This window comes from Engraulis encrasicolus, chromosome 1 (assembly GCF_034702125.1).
Source record: "Engraulis encrasicolus isolate BLACKSEA-1 chromosome 1, IST_EnEncr_1.0, whole genome shotgun sequence".
NCBI classification, from domain to species: domain Eukaryota; kingdom Metazoa; phylum Chordata; class Actinopteri; order Clupeiformes; family Engraulidae; genus Engraulis; species Engraulis encrasicolus.
Genome location: NC_085857.1, coordinates 24856680 through 24867437, shown reverse-complemented (window position 1 = coordinate 24867437; position 10758 = coordinate 24856680). Strand labels below are relative to the sequence as shown.

Genomic DNA, 10758 nt, shown 5'->3' with positions numbered 1-10758 from the left:
GAATACTGAAGTTTGATGTTAAAAAAATGACCTAAAAAAAATAAATAAAAAAAAAACCCTTTTTATTGTCTAATTATAAGGAGCTCATTAGCGTGTGGTCATTTCAAACACCATTCATGCATGCAGATAGGCCTACCGCGTGTACACCAGCAGGTGGCAGTCTTTGGCAGTAATTGGCTGACTCCAGTTGGGTGAACTGCTACACTACACTACTGAGTTACGGGCCTCTCTTCATTGTGATGGTGAACCACAGACCTATTTTCAATTTTATTTTATGTTGATTTTATGTTCATTTAATATTTATTCTAGGTTTGTGAGGTGAACCATTAATGGCCCTCGAGATATGGGTCCCCACTCATGCAGTGGTTCTTAACCTTTTTTCTTGAAGCACCCCTAACCAGTGCCCAAGACAAGCCGCGCACCCCCAACCCAAGCGTCTACACGTGTATACGCACTAAAAAATGATTTGAGTGATTAATTAGAATGATTCTAGCTTTAGACATTAATCAATACTTGAATGACTTTACATGGGGACCAAACCATGTTTTAATTTGGTCTTGATTTGGCCTAATTATAATGTTTGGAAGCAGAATTTTGGTCACAACCTCAACACAAACAAAATTCAGCGCACGCCCTGAATTCTCTGACGCACCCCCAGGGGGTGCCCGCACCCCAGGTTAAGAACCACTGATCTAAGGGCCTGGCTGGGTGGGCATTTCATCTGTAGCATGTCTGTGAGGTAGGCTAGGACTCAGATCCTTGGTTGTTGATGAATTATTTAAAAAAGGGAAAAAAAGCATAGGGCTGTAGAATCAAGTCTGTAAGACAGTGGTAGCCAGTGAAGGGACCTTAAAACCGGTGTTATGTTTCATTACATTTTGAAAAGACCAAAATGAAATGAATAGCCTACATAAATCCATACATGCTTGTGTCTGTCTGAAAGGCTGATTTTGGAGAAGGCCTTGGAACTTGTATTGTGTTTGGCAAATAGGCCTAGTGGTTTATTCTAACTAGGCCATTGAGAAAACAAGATGTTATTCACTCTAAAACAACAAAAGTAATGTGTTAACTTTAGAGTTCAGAAATCAGTATTTGGTAGAACAAGCCTGGATTTTTTAAATTATTATTATTTGTACTGTGTGTGGCCCAGCCCAGGCTGACTTCCCAGTCAGCAGGGCCCCATGCGGCCCACACATAGAGGTAGAAAATAACACTAGAGAGGACACAGCAATTTGAGCCAGCACTGGGAAACTAAAACTGTGTGAATATGAAGTAACACATTAATCAAACACCAGATTTGAAATGGCAGGCTAAATATCTACTAAAATCGAATATCTACTAGAGTCGATAAAATACATTTAAAAATCAAATAATATATTTTATTAATATAGTCAGCAACACACTTCAACTATTGTCCTTGGTGGACATTTTCACATGATTAAGTCATTTTTGACCGAGGTGAGCCTCGTCCTCCGTTAATTTCCAGTTCTCTGATCTACCTACAGATAATAGCCGCTACAGATTGCCGTAAAAAGGGGGATGGCGTCCTCTCTAGTGTTATTTTCTACCTCTATGGGCCCACATCCCACCCCACAGCCTGAACGAAAGACTCCGTCAACTTATGTGGTGCCAAAATCATCAAATGTTTGGGTGGAAGTATGGATGGCGTCGCAAAGATGACGTTTAGGGTTTTTCATCTTAACACCTTTGAAATTGTATGTTTCACCATTAATATCAAGTTATTAGAGTTGAGATGCCTCTCCTCTATAGCCTACCTCTCCTTTTAAATCTATCTCTAAAATGTTTTTTTTTTCATTTGTTAAGCACTTTGAGTTACATGCCTTGTATGACACAGTGCTATACAAATACAATTATTATTATTATTATTATTATTATTATTATTATTATTATTATTATTATTATTATTATTATTAATATGGATCATGCGTTAGATCAGCTTGCACTCCTGTACGTTTGGTGTCGCTGTTCTTTGGGGTAGCCTACAATACGCAACTTGGAGAAGGAATAAGTGACAACAAATAGTAAAGTGAATTCTCTGTTTCGCACACGATTACAGCCAAAGCGTTGGACAAACCGGACAAAAGCAAATCAGTAACTACCATCATGGACGCGGTAAGTGCCATGCTTAATCTACGAGAGTACCAAAATCACGGATCAGCGCTGCTCAGAGCTGTTTCGCCTTGTATCATATCCTACCCATAGACCTACCAACCAGACCTACTCTACCTACCCGTGTATTCTACTGAACTCTCGGATAGTATCTTCTATGCATGGCTCGATCGGAAGTATTTTTGAACGAGTGTGTGTTTTTTATCATGCGTCTGCCTAACAGTCCTGTAGCCTAGGCCTACATAAAAAGTAAAAACTCACACGTTGTCATTTCACAAAGAAGACGGCTGATATGCACTTACTGGCTGTGCCGATCACCAATTGCATGACTGAAACCCGAGAACCAGTCGATTAATTGACATTAGGCTACAGGTAGCCCACGCCACGGAAAATTGTTTTGTGCCATTACAGTAGGCTAGTCTGATGATGCACACATAGACAGTGTCTCCTGAACCCCCCTATAGGACAAAGATGAAAGGAGGATCCAAAATGCAAAGCTGCAAACTTACTTTTTTGTAAATTATCTTTCTCTGTTTGGAATGAGGGCAGAGGGCAACATGCCTGATATAAGGGATGTGATACACCATCAAAGGTGTCAATGTAAAAGTCAATTTATTAGCACATGCCATTACATTAGCTACAACCATTTACCACCTAATGAAAGAAACCTGGGAAATTCCAGCTCCTATTGTCATTGTGACACAGCACTCCACAGTGTAGGCCTTCATTGCACATGAAATTGCATAGGTAGGCCTATGCCTCACCTGTGCAAGGTGGCAGGGTGCCTTGATCCAGCCATTGCAGAGTCAGCTGATTGTAAGAAGTAAACAGGTCTACTGGTTACTCAGATAAGTTTATCTGCATTTGAAAGAAACTGTTTCTCTTTTTCTTTTTAACTTTCACTTTTGACACAGATGGTAGCCTATGCCTTTGTCGCACTCGCCACTGTTGTGTCCACAGTCGTGGCCATGCTATTTAGTGGCAGCCCAGCACACTTACTAGTCATGTTGACCATCTTGTGCAGCTCATAAGGGATCGCATGGCATGGCACACTCCCTAACTTTTGAAATCAAAATGTCATGTGTGGTCCTGCTGTAGGCTTTGCTGTTGGAGGTGCAGGAGAGAGAGGCAGAGTCCTCCCAGACGTTGAGTGACCACACATCAGCCACCCAGCTGCTGAGGCTGCAAGTGGAAGACCTGCAGAAGAGACTGCAGGAGAAAGGCGACAAGCTCTCAGAGGCCCAACAGGTAATGCAGATGTAACGGAAGCAAACTAGCAGAGTGTGGCGTGGAACTGTGCGGTAACACCTCAGTCTGGTGCCGTGACCTGGATGAGGTTTAGGGGGAAGAGTGTAATGGATGCCAACTAGCAGAGAGTGGCGTGGAACGTTATTAAAGGGTGATACATAGTCATACTGTGAGACTTCGGGGTAAAGCATAGCCGTACTGTCAGCGGGGGGTATTCCCTCATAGTCGTCCTGCGTGCGAATGCAGGAAAGGGCGTGGTGAATTTTTCCCGCCGAGAATTCAACGACGTCGATGACGTCAATTCACCTCCGTGACAACAGGGGGCGAACTGACTCATTCAGTTGAGCCCAGTCCCTAGAATGAATCACAAAGCTAGCCAGCTGGCTATCTAAAATGTAATATTCCACTAGTAGCCTACTTCTAAAAGTTGGGGCATAATTAGATGGTACAACATCAGTTTCTTTTTCGTCAAGTATTACATGAGATTAAATGCCAAACAAACGCCGTTTTAAAAGGCAATAGACAGCCTGAACACCGGGGGCCTAGGAGTAGCTAGCCAGCTAAATCAGTTATTACAAACTCAAAGCTACTTGAAACGTAATTCTACCACTAACAAAGATGCTTCTTGCTACTAATTTAAAAAGTTGTGGCGTAATTAGACATGAATGATAGCATAACGTAACGTAGGCCTATTTTGACACATTATTCAAACATTTAATAGCCTGTGTATGACCAATATTCAAGCCTGATAGTAGAAGAAAACCCTGAACCTGTAACACTTTCTGAGAAAAGAATAACCTAATGGCTAATTATTATCAATGTTTTTATTTTTGCAAACTCTATCAAGCCTGAAATCAGGCATGGAGCCTGAATACTATCAGCCCTGCTGATGACCTTGTAGATCTCCAATAACGCATCAGTATACTCTTGAGATATGGTTCTTCAAATATGTGTGGACACATGGCACATGGACTTATCACTTTATTTGGTCTTTTATATTTCTGTTTTATTTTACTCATTGGCACCATGTGTGTGTTTGTCTGTGTCTGTGTGTAACAGATTATCAGAGGGTTACGCGGTGAGATCTTGTCTCTGCAGAGGCAGCTGGAGGTTGAGAGGAGGTAGGAGTTTTGGGTTCCTCTACATCAGCGGTGTCAACAATAATCGATTCGGCAATGCATCGCAGTGCGGGGCAAGGCAATTCAATAATCGATTTGGCAATGCATCGCAGTGCGGGGCAAGGCAATTCAATAATCGATTCGGCAAATGCCATAATCAATGCAGTATATTCAGCATATTCATAAGTTTCAAACACTGCCAAGGGCATTGCCGTAGAAAATTAACTTTACATTAAAGCAATTCAAAGCATTGAAAGCTGCAAGATACACACAACAGCTAATAAAATGTTGTTCAGACTGCTTGTATTGCCTCATAACTGATGCAAAAGTTGTTGTTGCTTTCAGTAGAGATGTAATGCATTGCAATGCATCGTAGAATCGGACAATCGATTTGAATCAAATTGTTACCTCACGAATCGTAATCAAATGGAGTTGTAAGGGCAGTGCCAATGCACACCACTACTCTATATGTACATGTGACTGATGTGAAGTCGGCAGTCATCATTCCTATGTTGTTGTCCATCATTGACTTTCCAGGAAGTCCCAGGATGCAGTGCAACAGCAGGCCAAGAAACCACGAAAGGTCCAGTCCAAAAGAGCCGAGGTACCTGTTACTATTGTCTATGTGTGCTGTTTCGTGCATGATGTCAGGGTGAGACATTTGTCAAATTATGTTTGTTCTGTTCTATGTTTGATGTTAAATACTATTCCCCATAACTTGCTTAAGACTGCATACATTCTTCATCCCCAACCTACATGTTAAAATCCATACAAACAGACCATGTCACAGAGGCTTATTTCAAGATAAATTAAATCAGTGTTTCTCAAACTTTTTTAGGCGAGGCACCCTTTCAATTCATGAAAAATTTCAAGGCACCCCAAACCAACTAGCAGTAATATGACATTGCATCCAATACCACACAAGCTTAGAAAAGTAACACATTTGGAGACGTCACACGACCTACGTTCGAAGTTGCAGCTGACTGGGGCGACCTATATTTACTTTATTGTGCGTAAATCGCAGATGAAAGATTCCACTGACTAACATTAACTTATCAATGTAGACAAATATTATATTCCATAATTTATTTATCAGGCATGTTTCCGCGTCACCCCTGAGCGGGGCCTGCAGCACCCCAGGGTGCCCCGGGACCCATGTTGAGAAATACTGAATTAAATGATCATCAGAACCAACATGGCATTACGACAATGTGTATAAATTCAACAACAATTCTTATCGTCTTTGCCTGTGTGCACCGTGTTTTTGCATGTTGTGCTCAACACAGGTAGGGTTTAGGGGATGGTTTTGGTCTGGGCAGAATTTCAGCTTGATCCCAACTTGTTTCTCTGTTGTTGGCAAACGTTAAGCTGCAGAAATGTTGCTTTACTGACAGGTTAGGTTTAGGGATGGCTTTGGTCAAGGCACAGCTCAGCATTTTTGTGTTAAGCCGTGGGAAAACAATTTGCCTTGCAAGTGCCTGGTCATGTCTCAAAACCGTGGTGCCCTCCACAACTAAGGGCATTGGACCAACACGCCTTTTTATGATGCCAGTCTGTCAGAACCATGGAGGTAGTATAAGAACTGGAGAGAGTGAATAAATCCCGCCTCCAGTCATTTCAATGGGAAATGCTAGGCTAGTGAATTCAGCCAAAATTGAACGATTTTTTCACAAATTGATGCATTTCCGACATCCACTTCGCTCATGATGATTGGTCGTGCGCATTTCACGGAGTTCATTTCCGCCAACAGTTTGCTCAGCCAATTACGTGCCACGTTATTGACTGACTTACGGTTGATCAGAAAGCTATATGGAAGACGGGCATTGGATGCATGGAGGAATTATAAGGAGCCCAACCACAGACCTGTAAAACTCGCCCACCCACCAATCATCATGAGCGAAGTGGATGTGGGAAATGCACGAATTTGTGAAAATGCAGACTTGCTAATCGGCAAAGCTAACCAGCCAAATCCTGTACCCCTGGTCAGAACCAACCCATACCAACAGACCAATGTGACACCGTATGTCATGGAGGCTTATTTCAAGACACTGTACATTTGTCTTTTATTCACCAAAAAGTAAGAGCAAGACAGAAAATAGCAGAATAAAATAAAATACTGAAAAGTAACTGCACATTCTTTACTTTCACTTCATAGGTCAGTCAGCACCGTTCTCCTTCCTCAGAGAAGCAGCACGCTGCCCTCTCAGGGTCCCTCCACAGCGACGCAACATCAGCATGGAGAAGGCTTTCGTTGAGGTCCTCCGTTAGACTGGAGGACTGGGGACCCAAACTCAACCCAGACGGGGTGTTTTTGTTGCCGCCAGTGGAGCATGATGATGATGATGATGATGATGATGATGGTGATGATGGCGATGATGACCTCAATGACGATAATGATTACATCCCTAATGAAGCTGATGACATCAATGATGATGATCACACTGCTGACCGTAAGTACTGAAAAAAATCTGTGTTTGTCTACCTCTGCTCTCCAGGGGAGTATTCCAAGTACCTGGCTAAATAGTTGACCAGGCTATGTAAAGGGCCGTACACAAACGTTGCTGCTAGTTACTCGCTCAGCGAATGAACTCAATAGAATGTCAATGTGTTCCAGCGAGACTAGCAGGCGAGTAGGCGAGTACTGTACAAGCGATGCGATGTGGGCGGATCCCGAGTTAAAAATATTTTATCTTCGAGCGAGGCTAGTAAGCGAGTAACCAATTGGAAGGCAGAGTTCGGTACTTCTTGCCTGTTCATTGGCAGTTAAAGCTGCGGGAACTTTCAGCGAACGTTCCATGAAAGAGAGGCAAGTAGGCGAGCAAGCGAGAAGCTAGCAAATAGCAGCGTTGTGTGTGTACGGCCCTTAACCCTTGAGGTTGTGGTAAATCATCTGGAGTCCACATTTTCTTAGCTATGACACCTGTGGACTATCTATAATCAGGTTTACCACTTCATTTAGGTTAACATAAGCCAGGTTCATCACTTAACCTTGTTCTTGGAATAGGACGCAGGTTGTTGTGTAGTGAAAATATTTTAGGCATCACATGTGCGTAAAGTGAGAGCTGTGAGCTGTGATTTTTTTTCTCCCGAGTTTTAATCTTCCGATTGCGTTGCACTTTCCGGTCATTGGATGTATGTACGTGCTGCCACACTCACTAAGTTGTCATTTCTGTCATTTTAAAATAAGTACATACAGTGCATGCCAATACTGAGTACACCCCTTTTAAAAGTAACATTTTGAACTTTGAAGTTATTTCAAAGTTGTGCATAGACTAACCACATCTGTTGAGCTTATAACAGAAAAGTAAGTTTAATAAATTGGTTGTACTTTCATCTACTCCTGCTGAGCCTCTGTTTGTCTATATCTGTTTTGTTTTATGTTTTGTGTTCTGTAAAGCATATTTGAGTGCCTAGAAAAGCGCTATACAGAACTACAGAACTGACAAACAATGGTTAAGTTAGTCGCCGCAATGCAAACAATCTATTTGATCTATTTTTCCACACAGAATTCAAGTCTTATTCTGTAGGCAAAACTCCTCCATAGCATACACTGTATTTGCTTAGCAATTTTCAATTTTCCCTTTGTACCATTTTTTTTTCGCAATTACTCCGGATTTGGATGACATTTTGTGGAGTTGTACAAAATGACCAAAGGAACAAGTGATACAATTTTGGTGGTGATGATCCGATCACAATCCGGGCCCAGGATTTTTTTCAAGATTCTTCACCATTGAAATCTAGACGTCCCTAGTGACCGCATATTGAATTGTGGGACAGGGTGAATTTTGACATTCCAGTTTCTTACTCCACAAAAAGAGGGCAGGAAGACTTTAAAAAAGGGTGCGACACAGTCAAAGTCAAGTCCAGCTTCCTTGGCGGAGGTCTGCACTCTCTAGTTTTACAGGTTGTTGTTGTTGTACCATTTGATATATTCAGGGGCACCTAAACATTCACTTTGTAAAAAAAATGTTTTAATAGCTATTTCATATGGAATTGAACACACAGAAATACAAATATACATTTTAGCAAACTGGATGGAAGTTAGTAGAATAATGTATTGAAGCATGTTATTATTTCTCATTGTGCAAACCCTTTTTTGGCACTGACCTGCACATGAAGAAACTGACAATACAGCCGTGAGGGTATTGTATTAGCTACTCTAGGTGTAATAATATGTGTAATGTCTATGTATAATTGTCTATGACTATGTCCACACCTTAAGTCCATGTCCATTTCTATGTCTGCATGGGAAAGTAAGAAACGTCATTTCAATTCTTTGTATGTAAAGAAATTGACAATAAAACCGATTTCACTTGACACATACTGTATATTTTCAAAACACAATGTTAAAATATTGTCTGCTGTGCCATTGAAATGAGCAAATATTCATAAATTAACAAGTCTGTCCTCTTTCCCAGGTCAGAGGACACAGAAAAGGCCACGGTCAGCTGCCGGACAACCAAAGCACAAAGTGAAGCACGAAGAAGCGCAAGCACAACGCAGAAAGAGGACATCCAGAAAACCCAGAGTTCATGAATGTGGCACGTGTGGGAAGCGGTTTACAAGACCAGCGTCCGTCCGCGCTCACGAAAGGATACATACCAAGGAAAAACCATATCCTTGCACAATTTGTGGAAGAGCCTTCAAGGAGAAAAATCAACTGAAGACCCACATTCTGTGGGTGCATGATAACAAGGAGAAAGGCATTGTAAGAGAGAGGACTCATCAGTGTCAGGAATGCGGGAAAATGTTCATCAATACTAGTGGCCTGAAAGTTCATCTGCAGAATATGCACACGGCCGAAAAGGCCTTTTCTTGTAAACTGTGTGACAAAAGGTATTTCAGCCTCAGTAGCCTGCGAAATCATGAAAAAGCCCACACCGGCATTAGACCCTTCATGTGTTCTGAGTGTGGGCAGGGGTTTACCACGTCTCCGCACCTAACGGTACACATGCGCAAGCACACGGGCGAGAAGCCATATCAGTGCACTCAGTGTCCTAAGGCGTTCCCGAGTGTATACAGGCTGAAAAATCACCTCGTGATGCACTCGGGTGAAAAGCCGTTCCTCTGCCCAGACTGTGGACTGACTTTCCCCAGGGCTCAAAGCCTCAAACTGCACAAGTTGACGCACACGAGGGTGAGGTCTCATCTCTGCCCAGTTTGTGGGAAGGGCTTCTGTCGCCCTGACATCCTCAAGACGCACCTGCGTGTTCACACCGGAGAGAAACCTCACCGATGCACCACCTGTGGTGAGAGATTTAGCTACGTACAGACGCTCCAGACCCACCAGAAACAGGCCCACTGTGGAGGAGAACAAAAAGAGCAGGCAGGCAGAGAGCAAGATGAGAACTCAAGTGCAGGAACTAAGCACACCTCTTTCAGCTGTCAAGAAGCAAGTAAAGACTATCTACTACTAAACTAATGCTTGAGCTGCCCTAGTCCCAGGCCAGACTCTAGACATAATGTGTATGTGTGTGTGTGTACTCTACTTTACTGAAGAAGAAAAAAACAACCCTTCTTTACATCTGCACTTGTTGTTCTGTATATTTCCTGTGCACTTTGTTTCTGCTAGTTATGTTGATGATGATGATGATTATGTCCTTGATTACAAGTGGCTTTGATTATAAAGCGTATGCCAAATGCAATGTAATGTAATGTAACAATGAACAACCCCAAACACCAGGCAATCGCGGAGACGTGATATCCCAGTGAGATGTACAATTGAGTTTAAAACGCTTCTGATTATCCATATGTCACTCAAAGGCCTAGAGCAGGGGTGCTCAACTAGAAACTGAAAAGGTCCACTCGCTAAATTTCGTATGTTTCCAGGGTCCAAAAAAGTCGCTACGGACCGATGCCGAAAATAGCCTCACTCGCTGGCCCCACTGGCCTCTTGCTCACTCACTGAGTTGTCACAGTGATGATACTTTTATTTGTCATAAGACTGGCTTCGCAGAAATACACCTATAGATCGCATGGCAGCGAAATCTCATGTATAATTTATACATATTAAATACAGATGGATTTTGTCTTGGTCCGGATGACACTGCGTTTGGGTCCGCATCCGGACCTGGGTCCGCCAGTTGAGCACTCCTGGCCTAGAGCCTAAATATATATGGGCGATATTCTAGATGCCTTAGGTCTACAGAGTCTCCTCTACTGGTTGTGCCAAGGTAATATCCAAACAGGGTGAAATGGCATTTAGCCAATATGCTCCCAAATGTTGGAACCAGCTTCCTGTTCAAATCAGAGCTGCACTCAA

General features: G+C 42.4%; 1 protein-coding gene across 1 annotated transcript; it reads left to right on the top strand.

The window, feature by feature from the left end:
- Positions 1–2018: 2018 nt before the first annotated feature.
- Positions 2019–10758, top strand: LOC134455813 (zinc finger protein 37-like). The gene is made up of 6 exons (XM_063207169.1): positions 2019–2133; positions 3229–3378; positions 4438–4499; positions 5034–5100; positions 6652–6946; positions 8915–10758. Exons 1-6 carry the CDS (start codon positions 2125–2127, stop codon positions 9916–9918), a joined length of 1587 nt encoding a protein of 528 aa, XP_063063239.1. The 5' UTR covers positions 2019–2124; the 3' UTR covers positions 9919–10758.